Below are 20,748 nucleotides of genomic sequence, written 5' to 3' on the forward strand. Positions count from 1 at the left end.
GCTTGTTTTTGAAACTTAACTACTTTCTCATACTTTCACCTAGAACAACCATTCAAACTTTAAAATGTTCACAAATTATTGGGCTATTCAGGTATGATTCAGCTTTTTCAAATCTTTTACTGTTTTACTTTTATGCCTCTTAAAGTTTTGAGTTGCAAAATTGTGATTTTTCACAAAATACATGCGTTGTTATGGTTGCTATGCTCTTGGCTTCCAGTGTGACACTGAAGCTTTTGCAGTCTTCTCTTCATGTCTGAACAACTGTTTGCTACTTGCTCAATTTTCACTCAACTTCCACAAATTATACATCAAAACGTAGGTATTTTTGCTGGCTTTCAGAACATGTCACTATCATTGTTGTGAGATTTATAGAATTTTGGCAAATCTCCTCAGACCAACACAAGGTCAGAAAACTCTCCATATAAAGTCAATGGAGAGCTTGTTCAAAATCATCGCTGGATTTCTGTAATGAGAGGCATATTCGAATCGTCATATCTCCTTAACGAAGCGACTTTAAGACATGAGGCTTGTCCCGGTATATCTTCAGACACTCCTGACGCTCACAATTCAAGAATTTCTTTCTCACCTATTACCGTTCTGAAATGAGTTGGACTTGTTTGAGGGTAGGAAATTCGTCCTTCGCTCAGATTTCTTCAGATTTCAAACTGTGGAAATGAAGCACTTTTTTCTCTCGTCATAACTTTTTGTTGGATTTCCACAGAGACCTGAAAATTTCCATGATTGTTCACCAAAGCCTGCTGTCTCTTACGGTGAAAGAATGATATCGATACTCCAAATAGATTTAGAGTTAGAAAGTGTTGTTTGAGGGCAAGTCAAGGCAGTTTTTGCTTCGCTCTACTCAGTTATGGTGCATTACAAGTCAAATATCTTTAATAATTCATATTTTAATGATAAATTGTTAACACTGGAAGATTCCCCCATCTCTTCTGAACAAAACGGTGTAAGAATGACGGCTCTAGCCCCTACGGTTAGGAAATTATGGTCATTTGTTTGAGGGGAGTCGTCACTATGAGAAATAGGCTGCAATAATCCTGTGCCTCTCTGTGCTGCGTGTGTAAAAAGGATGCACCTGTTTTGGCGGGAAAACGTAAACAGCCACTCTGATTGGTGGATTTAAATTCGGCAGCTCTCTCCCTCTGTGTGTGTGTGTGTGTGTGTGTGTGTGTGTGTGTGTGTGTGTGTGTGTGTGTGTGTGTGTGTGTGTGTGTGTGTAGTGGAAGAGAGAGGACCCTACCCTTATTTCGCAGCATGTCATTGTTGGATTTAAATTGAATATAGTTAGACTGGTTGACTGGATTAGAGACTGTGTTTGTGTGTCCCTCTGTGCATTTGTGTTTCAATATGCCTCCATATTTGTAATTTTGTAAGTTATTACTATTCTGCTAAATCATACTATTTCTGCTTTTCATAGGATTTGTGCCTAATATAGTATTTCTACTAAATGTAGTATTTATGCTTAATCATACTATTTCTGCTTTTTATAGGATTTGTGCCTAATATAGTATTTCTGCTTTTTATAGGATTTGTGCCTAATATAGTATTTCTGCTTTTTATAAGATTTGTGCTTAATATAGTATTTCTGCTAAATTCTAGTATTTCTGCTTTTTATAGTATTTGTGCTAAAACATAGTATTTCTACTAAATGTAGTATTTATGCTTAATCATACTATTTCTATATATTTCTGCCAGGTCCCCAGGCAGCCAATCCTCTGTGAGGACTGAGACATTCAAATTTTCAAATCAGGGCCTGCACGGTTTCCCAGCCAATCATATATGTGGGCTGAGGAATACAAATTAGCATATTGGGGCCTTCATGGCTTCTAAGCCAGCCAATCATATCTGAGGGCTGAGGAATTCAAATCCACAAATCAGGGCCTGCACGGCTTCCCAGGCAGCCAATCATATATGTGGCCTCAGGCATTCAAATTTGCATATTGGGGAATTCGTGGCTTCTAAGTCAACAAGTCATCCATGTCATATATCTCTAAGAATTCATATTTTAATGATAAATTGTCAACACTTGAAGATTCCCCAATCACTTCTGAACAAAACGGTGTAAGAATGACCGTTCTAGCTCCTACGGTTAGGAAATTATGGTCATTTGTTTGAGGGGAGTCCTCACTATGAGAAATAGACTGCAAAAATCCTGTGTCTCTCTCTGTGCCGTGTGTGTAAATAGATGCACCTGTTTTGGCGGGAAAAAGTACACAGCCTCTCTGATTGGTGGATTTAAATTCAGCAGCTCCCAGGCTGACCTAGAAACTTACTTCTCTCTCCCTGTGTGTGTCTATGTGTGTGTGCGTGTGTGTGTGTGTGTGTGTGACAGAGAGAGAGAGAGAGAGAGAGAGAGAGAGAGAAAGGCTTTTAATGGGATGAACTCATTCTAAGATTCAAATTCAATATATTTAGACTGGGTGACTGAATTGGATCTTGTGTGTGTGTCTCTCTGTGCATGTGTGTTTCCTTATGTGTACATATTTCTGATTGTGTGGCTGTTGTATATATTTTTTGCTGATTTTTTTCATTTAACAAGTATATTTGAGGGACCCTCAGCATGTTCAGCATTTTTTCAGCTGTCCATTTTGCTTTTCCGATTTTTCTGTTTAACTTATTACTATTGTGCTAAATCATACTATTTCTGCTTTTAATAGGATTTGTGCTTAATATAGTATTTCTGCTTTTTATAGGATTTGTGCTTAATATACTAGTTCAGCTTTTTATAGGATTTGTACGGTGGCCCTGAAGTGCAAATCACACCAACAAATTACTAAACACAACAACAAAATTGAGAGGCCCTGAAGTGCAAATCACACCAACAAATTGCTAAACACAACAACAAAATCGAGAAACAAAAAAACAAATGGAGAATCACAAAAACAAAACTGAGAATCACAAAAACAAAATTGAGAAGCACAAAAACAAAATTGAGAAGCACAAAAACAAAATTGAGAAGCACAAAAACAAAACTGAGAATCACAAAAACAAATCAAGAAGCACAAAAACAAAAGAAGAATCACAAAAACAAATCAAGAAGCACAAAAACAAAAGAAGAATCACAAAAACAAATCAAGAAGCACAAAAACAAAAGAAGAATCACAAAAACAAATTAAGAAGCACAAAAACAAAAGAAGAATCACAAAAACAAATCGAGAAGCACAAAAACAAAAGAAGAATCACAAAAACAAATCAAGAAGCACAAAAACAAAAGAAGAATCACAAAAACAAATTAAGAAGCACAAAAACAAAAGAAGAATCACAAAACCAAATTGAGAAGCACAATTACATTAAGAAAACCGGAAAGGGTAGGTACCAGTCGGCAACAGGAGACATCACTGATTGGATGTCTGATCTGTTCGTCTTTGGAACCGGAAGTTACTCTGCCTGTGGCGCATTTCGTTTGAAGAAGAACGGCGGAATGTTTTGTCCTAGCTGTGGGAAAAAGCTGGTTGAGGAGTCGCCGAACTTTTGCAGCGGCTGTGGCGAGAGGCTTTATCACGCATCTTGCATCGGAGACACTTCACTCCCATTGAGTAAGTTAATAAGCATAATAAAATGTTTGTTATTTATTGATTTATTAGCCTAGCGTTAGCTGTTTCCAGTCCATAGCAGACCAGAGGGCTGTTCCACTAAGCGAGCTCAGAAAATCGAGGCTCATTTGAAAATGCACGCAGCTGTCAAAATGACTGCTCAAGACCTTTCTAGTAGTGAAGGTTTGAGGGCAGTTCTAGTGTTAACAAACCTCGCAGCTAGGGTGCCACGGACCAGACTTGTCCACAAGCATATTGCATAATGAATGAGCAGAAAGACTGCAGGTTAGCCTCGTTCCTGGAACCGAATTTGGGGCAATCGAGCCTGGATTTTCAGAGTGAGCCTGGCTTTTGGGATTAGCTTGCTTCGTGGAACAGTCCTCTGAGCATTTCCACAACTGAAACGATAATAAATTAGTTCATTTATTATGTTTGGTTAACTTTAGGAACTAACCCTATTATGTGTCTATACATTAAAACTTACTGGTGTAGAATTGTATTGGTCAATAGTATCAGTTGCATTGTCATTCCTTGGTAGAAATTTTCTAGTGAGATTATTCAGTGTTGTCCTTATTTGCGTGTTGTGTGGACAATGGAATGTTACATGAATGAATGTCTTTAATGTGTGACATTGTAGTACATTTTTCCTTTGTTTCCCTTTAGCATCACAGACTACCTCAAACTGCCCGACTCCAACCTTCAGCACCTTCATAGAATACAGAAAAAAGAAAAATGAAGAGAGGCAAAAGTTTTCTGAAGGGAGGAAGGGCTTAAAGAAAAAGGAAAAAAGAAAGGTTCAGGTAGTTTGGCTAGCTCAGTCTGAAAACAAGTTGAGGTTAATTTTCTAATGACATTCTTTTGTTATTCCTTAGGGGAGTTGTGTAAAAAATGTTCAGTGTAGTAAAGCTATCCAGAATAAGAACAATTGTTTACGAGTAATTGTACATTTAGGTTGTCAGGAAGATCCCTCTTTAGCAGTTAATAAATATTCAAGTTTGAATAGATCTGCTTAGAGTCATATTAGTATCTACTTGGCCCATTGTTCATGTGTTTTTCCTTACAGATAAATGTCGGCTTGATGACCATAAAAAAGGGTGGTTTGAAGCCATACCGTGGAAAAACTATTTTCCTAACAACAGACCCTGACGCTACTGCCACAAGTCTGCTCAATCAAGCTGTTAAAAAAATGAAGGACTTTAACAAAGATCTAAAAGATGGACCTTTCCTTCTTCTGTATCCGGATGGCACTGAGGTCATTACTGTCCCTGGAACACAAAGACCATTTACACTTGAGGCTTATAAGGCTGAAGTTGGCAAGCCTTATCAAAGAATCACTGTTTTCATCTGCTTGAAGAGTGACTTTGAAGATGGTAAGCTGCTAATGTTTGTTTTGATTTTGACACACATTCCCTTAGTTTCAACAACTGCTAATTTTGAAATTGTAAAATGATAACATTACGCATAAAGCACGCAAGTCAATAGCATACCTACATTAAAATGGTGAATGGCCTGTATTTGATATAGCAACTTCTAGGGTTCTACAACCCCCCCAAGACACTTCACAACAAAACCAGTCATTCACCCAGTCATTCACACACTGCTGGTGATTAGCTACAATGTGGACACAACTGTCCTGGGACTCACTGACTGAAGCAAGGCTGCTGTACACAGATGCCACCTATCCCTCCCACTACCACCACCTGGCATGGAGGGTGAAGTGTCTTGCCCAAGGACACAACGACTGTGACAGACTGAGCAGGGCTCAAACCTTCAACCTTTTGATTACAGGGCGGGCTTTTAACTCCTCTGCCACCATTGCTGCCTAAATTAGCTTGTATATGTTATGTTTCTTCCTGGAAACATGAAATTCAGCCATTTTTGGATCTACTGAGTCATGATTTTTAAATGCTAACTTTATGCCTTTCGTATTAATCTATTATTCGTGATCAAATAAAGTTTCATACATTAGTATGAATTTAGTTTGCTTAGCTTGATTTGTTTTCATGTTTTGTAGTTGGAGAAAACTCAGACTTGTCTGACTCTGACCCCGAGATTGTTATTAAAAGGCCCTCTGAGTTTGATCTTGCTGATACACTGGTAAGTACAATTTAAATTTTTTTTATAGAGTTTTCTTGTTGTTTAGCCACCACCATTTGCCTCAGTTCAGTAAAACAGTTAATAGTTATATGTGAAATACATTTTGTGTGTGTGTGCGTGCGTGCGTGCGTGCTCACTCGCGTGCGTGCGTGCGTGTGTTTGTTTGTTTGTTTCAGCCATGGGAACTTCAACATGAAAGCAGTCCTTTACAGAAAGCGGCAGAATATGAGTAAGTGATATTTTAAGAACATGTAATCTTTTACTGTTTTTTGCCTAAACTTTTGTATTAATGAGATATACACTTTTGTCAAGGTTAAAGGTTCAAGGTTCTTTATTTGTCACATGCATAGTTATACAAGTATAACACACAGTCATTCATTCTGTATATGGTTTTTGGAACATGGACTACATAATACTTGTATTGCTTGTTTGTTAATCAAGATGCTTAAATATTTTCAAAGTGTCAATTAATATTTTCACAGTACACAACAATAATGCTTTTCTTTGTTCTCTAAGGAAGGGTGCTGGGGATCTTGTGCTTGCTAATGAAGTACAACAGGTAAAAACTATTTTATTAGTAAAACAGTGCAGCAGACAATCTCCACCGCCTTTACTTTGCAATTAGATGACGATTCACTGTTTGCTTATTACATTCATTGTTATTATACAATGCATTTCACATCATCAATTTTCATACTATCAATAGATTATAACATCCACCCCTTAAAGGTACACTAAGTGAAATAATCACAAAGCAGTCTAATGTCTCAATCATGTTGGAAGGAAGGTTACATTGAAACTAACTGTGTATGACTCGTCTTTGTCATCTAGAATCTTCTGGCGCTGATCCGTAGCCATGAAACTCATGGAACGGGAGGAGGGAGAGTCACTCGTTTGTTTATAAAGATAGACTGTAGTACACAAATTTGACCACAGGATTTCTTATTTCATTCTTACTTACTGTACCTTTAGATAATCTATTGGGATAGGAAACCTAAGGTACATCCATCTACTTCCGGACCATGGGTCCCATACTGCTAAAAAAATAGGAGTCTATGAGCCAATAAAAATTATTTTCTGATCCCGTTTGATGTGTATAATGGATTTAAAATATGATGTCCGTGAAGTATATAAACACATTTTGATGCCAAAAAGTGCTTAAGCGACAGGTGGCAAAGGTTATTTTATGTTTTGTTTGAAAAGACGTGGCGAAATGTAAATGTTCGTCTCACAAAATTGACATCATCGAACCAGACACAGAGAAGAGGAAAAGCTTAGTTTTGTTTAGCGAGCTTCGAATCCTTCTTCCAGGATGATGTGGAGAAAACCACTATAAATCTGGCCATGTGATAATTAGCAGCTACGCTGGGGGAGAAAAGCTTCTGAGGCGACATCATATTTGCGACATCTGACTTGTAGTCATTTTAAGGACAAATTTTTACAAGCTAACAAATCTCAAATTACATTACAGACATAGTCGAAACACAATTATTTATTATTTAAATTGAAGTACAACATATGTGTGATTCAGAGAGTAAGGCAAAGCAGACCAGAAAATAACTTTTATAGCTCCATTCACTTCCATTCATTTTTCTTTTGTTCAGGGACCCACGAGCAGACCAGAAGGGGAGGAGACTTAGGCTCCCTATATTAAAATAATTATCAATTGGTCAAATATCAATTATCAATTGGGGGCCCCGCAGGGATGTGTGCTGAGCCCCCTCCTCTTCACTCTGCTGACCCATGACTGCACTCCATCACACAGCTCCAACCTCTTCATCAAGTTTGCGGACGACACAACGGTGGTGGGTCTCATTAGCAACAGGGATGAGACCGACTACAGAAGTGAGGTGAGACGCCTGGCCACGTGGTGTGCTGACAACAATCTCTCTCTGAATGTGGAGAAGACGAAGGAGATTGTTGTGGACTTCAGGAGAATGCACACCCAACATGCTCCTCTGACCATTGACGGAGCGTCTGTGGAGAGAGTGAGCAGCACCAAGTTCTTGGGTGTGCACATCACAGAGGATCTCTCCTGGACGTACAACACCACAGCACTGGCCAAGAAATCACAGCAGCGTCTCTTCTTTCTCCGCAAACTAAGAAGAGCAGGAGCACCAGCCCCCATCATGTACACTTTCTACAGAGGCACCATCGAGAGCATCCTGTCGAGCTGCATCACTGTGTGGTTTGGAGCCTGCAATGCGTCCTGCCATAGAACCCTCCAACGCATAGTGAGAGCTGCAGAGAGGATCATTGGTGTCTCTCTCCCCTCCCTCCAGGACATTTACAGCACCCGTCTCACTAAAAAAGCCCTTTGCATAGCGGCTGATCCCACGCACCCAATGCAAAGCTTCTTCAAGCTGCTGCCGTCAGGGAGGAGACTGCGGAGTCTCCAGGCCAGGACCAGCAGACTGAAGGACAGCTTCATCCATCAGGCTGTCAGGAAGCTAAACTCCCTCCCGATTCTGCCCCCCTCTCCCCTCTTCTCCACCACGGTCTCACTGAACTCTGTCACACACACACACACACACTCACTCTCTGACGCACTCACTGGCCTGCTCCAGTCACTTTGTGGAGCATTGGACTGCTTAAGCATTGGACCTCATAAGACTTTGTTGTTACACTATCTCTTACCGTACACTACTAAATCCCCATTTGCACTATTTGCCTATTTTGCACCACTATGCCTTCTTACTTGAATATTGTATATTGTATATTGCATAGCTTTTTTTTGTTATATGTAAAATTGTATTGTATTTATTTAAATTTTTACTTTTTAATTATTTCATTTGCATTTTTCTAATCACTAGGGTTTGAGAGTAACGCAATTTCTATTCTGTGTATGTCCTGTACATGTGGCAGAATTGACAAATAAAGTTGACTTGACTTGACTTGACTTGATATGAATTTTCATTCATCCTCTTTTCTGTATTTCCAGGTCATAGATTTGGAAGAAGAAAACGATACAGGCACTACTGAATGCCTCACTGTCGAGAGCTCCTGTTACAGGTGCGTTGTATCTTGAGTAATTATTCCAGAGGTTTGCACAAAATATATACACACAATTATTATAAATGTATGTAGTTTGACTCTTTTACATTTGATTCTTCAGAAAAATAAATAGTAGAATCGTTCTATAAAAGTGGAACTGCATGTTTATGCATTTGTATTTTTGCATCTACACTTTGTGTACATGTTTTCACTCTGCAGAAACTACACACAGCTGTTTGAACCGATTGTGATTGATGATGAAGATCCTACTCCTAACGAAGCCAAAGCTGAGCCCCCAGAAGAACCTGTGTTAGTAATTTAAACATTTGAATCCAATTAACCGCCATCTTGTTCTGTACAAGACATCATGCAATCATGAGAGAAGTATATACACCTTTAAAAAATAAGTTACCCTTTTTTTTTTTTTAGAGACACCAATTTGGAGGCACATGAAATTATTGCAAATTTGGCACTGGAACTTGACCACAAGAAGGTCAGCAGGTTCAATATATCAAGGTCAGCTGTATGGGATGGAGCTGTTAGAGGATTTCGACGCAGCACATACTCTGACAACTACGACATGTTCATCAAGTTTAATGATGATGCTGGCAGCTTTGAAGACGGTTTGGATACAGGTGGCCCGAGGCGTGAATTCCTCACACTTCTTATGGGCAGTCTGAGAAATCGCCCCATCTTTGATGGACCTCCAGAGAGCCGTTATCTTGTATATAATTCAAGAGGTGGATGTTTTCTCCGTAATTATTACAATGGAGATTTTAATAAAAATTGGCTTATTTTTTTCATTAGCATATTTAATAGCAATTAACCATGATAATTATGTGCCCTGTATTACAGCTGCCAGGCAAGATGAGTACTTTTTAGCAGGAAAGATGATCGCTGTATCCATTGTGCATGGGGGACCAGCACCACATTTCCTCTCCAAGAACCTGGTCAACCACATCACAGGGAATCAGAGTTTCAGCGCCACTGTAGAAGATGTGCAAGATGAGGAGATCACAAAAGTTCTACATCAGGTAGAAAATTACCTAGGCTCAGGGAATGGGTTTACTTAGAAGACACTTGGGGCCAGTTTAAAAGATTAAATCAGGATAACAGTTATCCGTGTTGGATCATATCTTGAAAGTAGGTTCAAGGTAGATTCTGTAATCTGAAAGGACAGATTTCCACCTCCCAACAACACAAGTGAAATAACAAATTGATTATTTCTTTAATCCAATGTTTGAATGAATCGTAAAAGTAGTGAAAATTATTTTTGTTTTTCTTACAGTAAACCTTTTTTTTTTTTTTTTTTTTTTTAATATAGGTCCTGAAAGCTGAATCAGAGGAGTCTTTGCATAATCTTATTTTGCAAAACAGCACAATCTTCCAAACTGCTGGATGCCTCAGAAATGTCAAGCCTTGTGAGAAACAAGCATTTGTGGAGGAATACCTCAGATGGTACATCCTTGAAAGAAACCAAAGTGTCATACAACGGTAAACTCATTACTCCTTTTAAATTCAGGATGGCCAGTTGCTCATCACAGCAGCCACTGACATTTTCAGACCTTCAGATGTATATGAAAAAACTGATTCGGTAGCATCCGGTGATCTGATGAACAACAACTTAATTCCTGAGCCACTGTTGCACGCTATTAACCTTTTGACACTAGAACTCTAATTTAGTATACATTTATTGTTCACAATGACCCATAATAATCAGTCATGCAACATGATTAATTTTTCAGTTATTTATAAAAAGAGGTGATCCCTTTTTCGACACACTTGTTTATTCCAGTGTGAAAGCACTATTTTTTTTTTAAATGCTGAAATCCCAATGAGCTCTTCTTTTTTTGCTGTCACAGTTAATTTATGAGCACTATTAATTATTTTTGTGTATGCATTTGAAATCTGTCCAAATTTATAATGAAAGATCTAGTAGGTAAAGTCATTTAAACACAATTTAGAAGACTGCAATAGTCATAGCTATAAACCAATTATTAGTTATTTGTCTATCCTTTGCAGATTTAAAGATGGACTGGAAAGTCTGAATTTTTTAAGTGCACTGCAAAAACATTCCAGTGTGCTGGCCCCACTCCTATGCTTCTCTGCAAAGGCCCTGACTGCTTCAGAACTGGAGAGCATGTTCAGACCAGATCTCAGCCCAGCAGGAAGCAACAAGCGGCATAAGGAGGTCCTAACACTTGGCTTTTGGGCAGATTATCTCCTTGATTGTGAAGGTTTGAATGGCCGTTTTTATTTGTTTATAGTTTTATGAAAGGAGAGGTAAGGAAATTAATTTTCTGTAATGTACTACAGTGTTTACTTTCTTCTTTCAGAGAAGGCAACAGCAGTGTGTCTGGAAGATTTGATGATGTTTGCCACAGGGCTGACGGCAGTTCCACCGGCAGGAATGACACCACCACCATGCATCCAGTTTTTAAGTGATTCGCCTTTTCCAGTTGCAAACACCTGTGCAAATACTCTGAAGCTACCCATCTGTGACTCATATGGCATCTTTAAGGCCAACATGGACTTTGGAATTCAAAATGCTCCAGGATTTGGATGTTCTTAAATCAGCAAGGTCATCAAGTTACAGTTACTGAGTTACCCTGTTAAGTAGTGTGCCAACGGCAGCTGAACCTAACACATTCATGTGATAAGCAACTTCCATATTGTTAAACATTTAGTTGTTTTTTCTTAATATTGTGTATGTTGGAAAAGTGACAGAAATGCTGGACACTATTTGTAAATGGTTTTATTAAAGAAAATTGTAAATGTTTCCTTGTGGTTAAATGTTAATATTTAAATTCATGCCAGTTGCTGTATATTATGAACAATATTATATTCAATTTAGCAAGAGGGAAAGGAAACACTACTAACATTAAAAAAATGAAGGAAAAACAGAAGGGCTGGAGCACTCAAGTCCAAAGGTTTTATTAGGTGCAAAAAAAAGGAAAGAAACTAACGTTTCAACATAGTGTGTGTCTTCGTCAGAGTAACTCTGACAAATGTCATTACAAACTGAAGTTCAGTTGGTATCTAAAACCCAGCTATGTCCTTCAGGGCCAAATACAGTTCTGTGGCCGATTCCCAGTCTTGTGGCTGCTGCAGTGTGTTTTGTTGTACAGCCTGTTGTAAATATTCCTCAATGTTTGGATCACCACACAATCCAACCGGTAGCCCCTCCTCGGGAAACACATCCAGTTCCCTCTCCTCAACAGCAAATCCACAGTCTCTTGAACCATATCTGCAAAATGAAAATAGAACAGTGAAGGATTTTTTGCTGACAATATGGAACTATATAAATCAACGCATGCAGTGACATGTTATAAACTGCTGTATCATACTTATGTGTAAAATTATGAATATATATTAACCAACTTAAGCAATAACAACACCTTGCATTTAGTTTGATGCAAAAGGTTAATTCATTTTGTTAAGAACTCAAATACCTGTGAGGCAAGAGATAGAGTTCGTTTGGAATCCCCCCTGGACACGATGCAAGTCTGCTTGGCCGGATCCTGTGTTTGTTCCAGAGGTCTTTGCATTCATCCAGGTCTTTCTGTAGAACCCCTCTGAAGCAGAATCTCAGCAAGCATTGGTGTTCGTGGCTTCCATTTAAGTTTCCAGAGTCTCTTAGGTCTCCAAACAAGTCCATCCAAAACTGAGACCTGGGTATATAATTCAGTTCAGTTCAGTTCATTTTTATTTCAAACATTTCAAACATGTGCCTTCACAATCATTACAAAATATCATTCCATTATTTGTTTGAAAAGGAGTAGGCTGAAGTATTTACTTATTTGTCCCTACCCCCTCAAGTTTTACCTCTCATTCATTTAATTTTTTTTTTTGTCTTAAATTAAACAAACAACATATGAAACATATAAACATATGAAGTAAAACAAATTAATATTAATTAATATTTAAGAATCAATTTAGCTTTGTTCTTGGTCATTTTATAGGGTTTGTTACATTTTGGTCCCATTTAAAACATGCCACAAATGGATGTCAAACAAAGTAATGCATATTAGTTTTCCATAAATATTGTAGCGACCCTGCAGTAATGTTCTTGTTAAAAATGCTGTATTCTTTTCACTCTGTTCTGTGTGTTGATTGTGAGGAGTGGAGAGTTTGGTCTGAGTTTTTCATTTTGTATTGGCGTCGTTAAATCTAGGCAAGCATGCTCATTTCGGCACAACAGCTGACAGTGACCATTTTGAGTTCCTGCAATAAAGTGACGGCTGTTAACGTCTATCTCATCCAACTTTTCAACACGTCCAGCAGGACGCTACTCTATTTTCTTAAATGCATGTAAAAAAAAAACGATCTGATCAGCTTTCACTGTAGCTTACACCTACCAGACACAAATGTACCCACCTTCCTCTTCTGAAATAAGACCACCATGACTCGATGCGCTGATTCCCAGTAGATGATCCGTAACTGTGGCTTGACGATCCAGCATAATAGTCCGTGTGCGCGTGACGGAGGGTACACTGTATTGCTGCCATAGTCCCATTCTCAGTCCCGAAGTCTGTTCGTAATCTCATTGGTATCACACCAAGACTCTTTACACAGTTTATATAATTGTGAGCTATAACAGCCGGGTTGTTGTTTGTTGCTCCACACACAAGCCACATCAGTCTTCTTGAAAAGCCATCTATACATCCTGACAGGGCCAAGCCAAAGGGTTTCAGTTTATCATAGCCATCTACATGCCATATGTAATTGGGCCCCATGGAGTGATACGTGCATCTTGTGAACCTCCTTCGAGTTCTCAAAGCGATTCCTTGAGGATTTAGTTGTCTCAACAGCCTCATAACTACATCACGCTTGACACGCAGCTTGTGTTTTTGTTTGAGAACTTGCCACATGGTCCGATATCCAAACAATTGTCCTGGTCCTCGAAGCTCGGCCAAAATGGCACGCCTCACCTCAGGAAGTGGAGAATAGTTGCCTCGTCTGTACAGTCCAGATTATTTTAAATGCGTTTTCAGTGTACGCATACTAATTGCAATGTCATGATTACACTTGAGCATATCCAGTATCACCTCGTATGTATGTCCTGAATCAAAATATTCTCGAATAGCGACAGCTATGTTTGGGTCACCGCTAATGTTCATGTTTGAAAAAAATGCGCCACAGGCAGAGTAACTTCCGGTTCCAAAGATGAACAGCGCGGACGTCCAATCAGTGATGTCTCCTGTTGCCGACTGGTACCTACCCTTTCCGGTTTTCTTAATGTAATTGTGCTTCTCAATTTGTTTTTGTGATTCTTCTTTTGTTTTTGTGCTTCTTGATTTGTTTTTGTGATTCTTCTTTTGTTTTTGTGCTTCTTGATTTGTTTTTGTGATTCTTCTTTTGTTTTTGTGCTTCTTGATTTGTTTTTGTGATTCTTCTTTTGTTTTTGTGCTTCTTGATTTGTTTTTGTGATTCTCAGTTTTGTTTTTGTGCTTCTCAATTTTGTTTTTGTGATTCTCAGTTTTGTTTTTGTGCTTCTCAATTTTGTTTTTGTGATTCTCAGTTTTGTTTTTGTGCTTCTCAATTTTGTTTTTGTGATTCTCAGTTTTGTTTTTGTGATTCTCCATTTGTTTTTTTGTTTCTCGATTTTGTTGTTGTGTTTAGCAATTTGTTGGTGTGATTTGCACTTCAGGGCCACCGTAGATTTGTGCTTAATATAGTATTTCTGCTAAATGTAGTATTTATGCTTAATCATACTATTTCTATATATTTCTGCCAGGCAGCCAATCCTCTGTGAGGACTGAGACATTCAAATTTTCAAATCAGGGCCTGCACGGTTTCCCAGCCAATCATATAAGTGTCCTGAGGCATTCAAATTTGCATATTGGGGCCTTCATGGCTTCTAAGCCAGCCAATCATATCTGAGGGCTGAGGAATTCAAATCCACAAATCAGGGCCTGCACAGCTTCCCAGCCAGCCAATCATGTATGTGCGCTCCAGGTATTCAAATTTGCATATTGGGGAATTCGTGGCTTCTAAGTCAACAAGTCATCCATGTCATATATCTCTAATAATTCATATTTTAATGATAAATTGTCAACACTTGAAGATTCCCCCATCTCTTCTGAACAAAACGGTGTAAGAATGACCCTTCTAGCCCCTACGGTTAGGAAATTATGGTCATTTGTTTGAGGGGAGTCGTCACTATGAGAAATAGACTGCAAAAATCCTGTGTGTCTCTGTGCTGCGTGTGTAAACAGAAGCACCTGTTTTGGCGGGAAAGAGTGCACAGGCTCTCTGATTGGTGGATTCAAATTCAGCAGCTCCCAGGCTGCTTGACTGAGCCAGAAACTTAATTCTCTCACTCTGTGTGTGTGTGTGTGTGTGTGTGTGTGTGTGTGTGTGTGTGTGTGTGTGTGTGTGTGTAACAGAGAGAGAGAGAGAGAGAGAGAGAGACCCACTTTAGGGCAGCATCTCATTTTTGGAAAAACATAATATATTCAGACTGGTTGACTGGCATAGACCCTCTGTGTGTCTCTCTCTCTCTGTGCATTTGTGTATACATATTTGATTTGATGTGTAATTGTTGGCTGTTCCTTCTTGTTTTTAAATTTATTTTTATTTATTTCTTTTTTTTCCACAGGTGAACAACAATTAGTTTTGAGGGAACTTAACCATGTTCTGTTTTTTTTTTATCTTGTCATTTTACTTTTCCAATATTTCTACTTCAGTTATTGCTATTCTGCTCAATCATAGTATTTGTTCTAAATCATTGTTATTATGCTATATTGTAGTATTTCTGCTAAATCATAGTATTTCTACTATATTATATATTTCTTTCTAAATATAGCATTTCTGCTATATAATTGTATTTCTGCCAAATTATAATATTTGTGCTAAAACAAAGTCTTAATTTAAAATTACAATATTCATAGTTCATCAGTGTCTCTGGTAAATCACAGTATTTCTGCTATGTTGTACTATTTTTCTAAATCATAGTGTTTCTGTAATGTTTAAGTATTTTTGGCTAAATATATTCTTTCTGTTATCTTATACTATTTCTCCTAAATTCTTGTATTTTTGAGAAGTTATGTTTCTGGCAAGTTACAATATTTCTGCTAAGTTCTGCTATGCTATTGTATTTCTGCCAAGTATTATGTTTCCTCTAAGATATTGCAGTTCTGCTAAATTATTACATTTTAGCAATGTTCCTTTGCTTCTGCAAAGTTTTTACAATTTCCGCAACTTTTCAGCTTTTTCAGCTACTTTTTGCATACAGCTTCAGCTTTAAGCATCCACACTGCATTTTCGCAGGAAATGCAAATTTTTCTAGTTGTGTGGATGCCCTCAAGGGCATCCACACTATTGAGATCCTGTTTCTCTTTATTCTTTATCTTTTCTTCATCTTCAAGTTGCTTCCGTACGTTTTTCGGCGCTTAACTACTCCCTCAGTTTTCAGCCGATTTTCTCAGTTCAAATCTTAAAAAATTCTGCTCTTTCTGCTCTTTCCAGCTATGACTTTTGGTGCTCATAACTTCTATACTTTTTGAGATATTGATTTTTCTTTTCAATATTTTTTGCCCTTTTTTGCATATTATCAGTGGCCTCACTGATTTTCCTTGCCGGCTTGACCTGTGTTTTAGCTCAGTGAGATGAGCGTCCGTTCTCAGACTTATGGCAACATTTCTTTCAGTCAACAGTTACACTTTCTTAAGTCTTTTTAACACAAATTTAAGCTTTTTCACCCATTTTCAGCACAATTTTCAGTTTTTTCACCACTTTTCAGCACAAATACCAGCTTTTCAGCAGAATTCTACTCATTGAACTCTTTTCACCACAAATTCTGCTGATTGAACTCTTCTCAGAAAAGTTTTTCACTTTTTTCTGCTATTTTCAGAAAAAAAAACTCTTTTTAGCAAAATTCTGCTGATTGAACTCTTTTCAGAAGAAATTCTGCTGATTAAACTCTTTTCAACAAAATTTTCAGTTTTTTCTGCCGTTTTCAGAAAAAACCTCTTCTCAGCAAAATTCTGCTGATTGAACTCTTTTCAGAAGAAATTCTGCTGATTGAACTCTTTTCAGCAAAATATTCAGAGTTTTCACCTCTTTTCTGCCCAAATTCTGCTTATTCACCTCTTCTGAAACATTTTAAGCCTTTTCACCTCTTATCAGCACAATTCTCCGCCTCTTCTGCTCATTTCAGCCCAATTGTCAATCTCTCCACTTCTTTGTTGTGAGAATGACATTGGCTCAGTGAGCTAAATAGCTGCCCTTAGACCAGGAGGGCCAGGTTCAAATCCTCATCAGGGCAACATTTTTTTTTTCAACTTTTTCAGCTTTTTTCTGCAGACTGCTTTTTTCTCAACTCAACTTCCACAAATTATACATCAAAACGTAGGTATTTTTGCTGGCTTTAAGACAGTGTCACTATAATTATTGTGAGAGTTACGGTTTTTTCACAATTTGCCTCGAAGTGACACATGGTCTAAAAACTCCCCATTCAAAGTCTATGGGGAGGTTGTGAAACTCAGAGCTGAAATACTGAAACTGAAGGCATTTTCAAATCGTCATATCTCCTTAACGAAGCAAAGTTAAGACATGAGGCTTGTCCCCGTATATCTTCAGACACTCCTGACGCTCACAATTCAAAAATTATTTTCTCACCTATTACCGTTCTGAGATGAGTTAGACTTGTTTGAGGGGTGGAAATCTGTCCTCCTCTCTCATTTTTCAAATTCCGAAAATGAAGCCGTTTCTTCTCTCGTCATATCTCCGCGACGGAGATACAAAGAGCTATGTAAATCACAGTCAAAGTACACCAAAGTCCGCTGATTCACCCAGTGCAAGAATTATGCTTCTATCCCACCTAGTTTTTGAGTTACACGACGTTTTGTAACTCCAAAAAACGGCGTTTTTCACCGCTCACCGCAATCAAATTCTGACTGCTGATCACCCTGTTTTTTAAGGCGCCCCGCCCCCTTTCCAGGTGGCACGATTGGTAATGACACGGCTCTTCAGACCTAAGGTCGTGGGTTCGATTCCACCTTGGCCCACATGTTTTTTTTTAACTACAAATTTATACGCTATCACAGACCGGTAATTCATATTGATAATTTATTATAATTCTGCAAACTTTTATGATTTTAGCAGCTTTTCTAATATGGACCTCAGATTCTTGTTAACAGTCTGTGGCAGAAATACATACAAGTACACAGCCTGATGAAGCAGACAGAAGCAGTACCTCTGATTGGTTCAGTATTTTCACCTCTTATCAGCACAAATCTCAGCCTCTTCTGCTGTTTTCATTAGAATTTTAAGCTTTTCCACCTTTTTTTAAGTTACGTGAGAACCAGTTTGGCTCAATGAGTAGCTGAAAAATATCAGCCTCTCCTGCTGTTTTAGCAGGATTTCAGAGTTCAGCTTTTTCACTTGTTTTAAGCACAAATTTCAGTTTCTTTACCTCATTTCACAACAAAGTTCTTCCTCTTCACCTCTTTTCTGCTAATTTGAGCTTCTGCTCCACAGTGCACATTTTCCCTCTCATCATATTTTTGCTTGTGACCAGAGCTCATTTGGCTCAGAGGGTAGGGCAGCTGCCGTGAAACCCGGTGGCAGAGGTTCAAATCCTACCTGTGACAGTTGCTACACATGTTCCCTGCTTGCATGCACTCTGCTTTCTTAACACTCTCCAGTGTGTCATTACACATACAGCCATCTTCAGCAAGCACTTCTGCTTCTACACCTCTTTCCAGCTCATCTTTTTGCTTCTTTACCTCTTTTCAGCAGAAATTCTTCTGATTCACCTCTTTTCTGCCAAATGTTTAGCCATTTCACCTCTTATCAGCACAATTCTAAGCAGCTTCTGCTAATTTCACCAGAATTGTCAGTCTCTCCACCTCTTCTTTGTGCAAATGAGTTTGGTGCAGTGAGTTGAGTCGTCGCTTTTAGACCAGAAGGGCCAGGTTCGAATCCTGCTCAGGGCAATGTTTTTTGCTTTTTCAGCTTTTTTCAGCCGACATCTTCAACGTTAAGGCATCCACACAGCATTTTCGCAGGAAATGCAAATTTTTCTAGTTTTATTTTGTTTTTTGTACATTATCTGTGCCATTTTATATTCAACTAAAACATAAAATTTCAGGGTACTCAAATTAATAAACATCAAATGTTAGTTAGTTCTTTATAGTTCTATTGATTTATAATTCTTAAAGTTGTTTTTTTTTTTTTTTGTAACTTTAACATAGGACGGGTATTGGTTTTATGCATTACCCCATATCTCTAGACAATAAGTCATATATGGAAGCAACAGAGAACCATAAAGTGTGTATAATGATTTCTTGTTCAGGACATCCTTTAATTTGTAGAGAATAGCAACAGTTGTTGACATTTTTGTTTTCACTTTACGATTTCACATGGTTTATATGAGACTTCTAACTAAGTCTAAAAAACAACAACAACAAAGTTGTGAATTTAGTCAATATTGAGGTTTAGAATGAACATTTTTTAAAAGGAACTTTAACTTGATACTACTCTGTCCAACTACAAAGGGGGAAAGCAAGTGTAAAAAGCACAGAGATGACTTCAAAGTTCAAAGGTAACTGATGATCTTGTAGTATGCCTGGGTTTTCAATTTTATATATTTTATATATGAGATTTGCATCCACTCCTGTTCTGGACAGGCAGCATGAAAATATACACAAAAGGTGAACGGTGATTAAAAGTAAACGAGCTAGACACTTAAACTATGGAATCAGAACGATGCCACCTTGAAACGAAACTGAAAAAAAAATTGAAACTGAAATAAATATACTGAAAAATCTTGTATTGAAACCAAAAAAAAAATGATAGTGAAAAACAATTAATTGAAACTGTAATTTTTTTGTTTTCGCTTACAATTCTTTTTTTCAGTTTAAATCCTTTTTTTTTTGGTTTCAATCCATTTTTCAGTTTCAACCTGTACTTGTGTTTTATTGTATTTTATATTTGTATTTTATTGTACAGCACTTTGGTCAGCCTTGGTTGTTTTTAAATGTGCTTTATAAATAAACTTGACTTGACTTGATGTGAGTGAAGTTCTTCAAATCCAACAAAAGTGGTATCAAACGTTTGTGCTGGTTTGTGCTGCAAAAATTTCCGTTTGTGCTGCTATCATTTTAAAGATATTAATAAAATTTTCTAGAGGTCATCAGAGGTCAACCAGCCCCCCCACATTACCCAAATCCAACAAAATTGATGTCAAACGTTTGTGCTACGTTTGTGCTGGTTTGTGCTGCAAAAATGCTTGTTTGTGCTGCTAACATTTTAAAATTTTTAATAAAATAACGTCTTGATGCGTGCTTAATCATCCAGGTAAGTAAATCCCAAAAGGTTGATTCTGTTCATCTGGACATTTTCAGTTGGAGAAACGTTTCGTCACTCATCCAAGTGACTTCTTCAGTCTCAGCTGACTGCAGGTTTCCCCAACCTTATAAACACATGTGAGTGAAGTTGCCCCCCCTACCTTCTTCAAATCGAACAAAATTGATGTCAACCATTTGTCCTGCAAATTATTTTGTTTGTGCAGGTTATGTTTCCCTAATTTTATAAACAGTACATGTACAGTGAGAGAGATGTTACATCTGTCTTCACTTGCATCCCAGTCATAGAAGCGTTGGAGGTCGTTCATAAGAGATTACAGGATCATCCCAACCTCAGCAACAGGACCACTCTCAGCACTGATCAGTTGTGTTTGCTTTTGGAACTGTGTCTTAATTCCACCTATTTTGCATAAGGGTCAGTACAGGCAGAAATCTAGGTGTGCCGTGGGTTCCCCCAGGCCCCTGCTCAAAGTCACCAAACCAGTTCGTAAGCAGGTACAGGTGTGGCCAGAAGGGTCCTCAGAGGCACTGCTTTTCCACCACAGGGTGCCACACACGACAACACCACAGACTTTCAGGAATATACAGAAACTGTCACTGCCTACATCCCAAAATGCATCGATGATGTCACAGAGACCAGGACTATCACTGTCCGAGCCAATCAGAAATACAAGCCTTCAGAGCCGGGAATTAGGTGAGTCTAAGAACAGCAAGGGCAAACCTGTCACGTGGCATCAGCTATAGCAAAGCTTCAGCGACAGCAGAAATACTTTGAGGCAGTGGCAAGGAATACAAAC

The 20,748-nt window shown here is 38.2% G+C and overlaps 1 protein-coding gene and 1 long non-coding RNA gene across 3 annotated transcripts; one reads left to right on the plus strand and one right to left on the minus strand.

Moving 5' to 3' along the window:
- The first annotated feature begins 3,743 nt into the window (after positions 1–3,743).
- LOC146669050 (G2/M phase-specific E3 ubiquitin-protein ligase-like) lies at positions 3,744–11,384 on the plus strand. Of its 2 annotated transcripts, XM_085405470.1 has the most exons (12): positions 3,744–4,348; positions 4,612–4,918; positions 5,563–5,645; positions 5,822–5,874; positions 6,162–6,204; positions 8,587–8,657; positions 8,859–8,948; positions 9,069–9,379; positions 9,495–9,673; positions 9,964–10,133; positions 10,662–10,876; positions 10,976–11,384. In XM_085405470.1, the coding sequence occupies exons 2-12, from the start codon at positions 4,627–4,629 to the stop codon at positions 11,209–11,211; spliced, it is 1,743 nt and encodes a 580-aa protein (XP_085261596.1). In that variant the 5' UTR covers positions 3,744–4,348; positions 4,612–4,626; the 3' UTR covers positions 11,212–11,384. The 2 variants fall into 2 exon arrangements, with proteins under 2 accessions (XP_085261596.1, XP_085261597.1); XM_085405471.1 differs by lacking the exons at positions 3,744–4,348; positions 4,612–4,918; positions 5,563–5,645; positions 5,822–5,874 and having other exon boundaries at positions 9,071–9,379; positions 10,976–11,375.
- A 283-nt stretch (positions 11,385–11,667) lies between these two features.
- LOC146669051 (uncharacterized) lies at positions 11,668–13,383 on the minus strand. Its single transcript, XR_014911671.1, has 3 exons — positions 13,017–13,383; positions 12,092–12,310; positions 11,668–11,886 (listed from the first exon to the last, which is right to left on the minus strand). It is a non-coding gene; the product is annotated as an uncharacterized LOC146669051 (long non-coding RNA).
- Positions 13,384–20,748: the final 7,365 nt, after the last annotated feature.

The sequence above is a fragment of the Rhamphochromis longiceps genome, linkage group LG5, assembly GCF_057381845.1.
Source record: "Rhamphochromis longiceps isolate RC_006_pf linkage group LG5, R_longiceps_female_GT1.1, whole genome shotgun sequence".
In the NCBI taxonomy this organism is placed as follows: Eukaryota; Metazoa; Chordata; class Actinopteri; order Cichliformes; family Cichlidae; genus Rhamphochromis; species Rhamphochromis longiceps.

What these genes read in the sequence shown, in the direction of transcription:
- LOC146669050 (XM_085405470.1), top strand. Translation starts at nt 4,627, where the DNA reads ATGACCATAAAAAAGGGTGGTTTGAAGCCATACCGTGGAAAAACTATT. An exon ending in CAGAAAGCGGCAGAATATGA is followed by an intron (nt 5,875 to 6,161) that starts GTAAGTGATATT and finishes TTGTTCTCTAAG; the next exon opens with GAAGGGTGCTGGGGATCTTG. An exon ending in TTATCTCCTTGATTGTGAAG is followed by an intron (nt 10,877 to 10,975) that starts GTTTGAATGGCC and finishes TTCTTCTTTCAG; the next exon opens with AGAAGGCAACAGCAGTGTGT.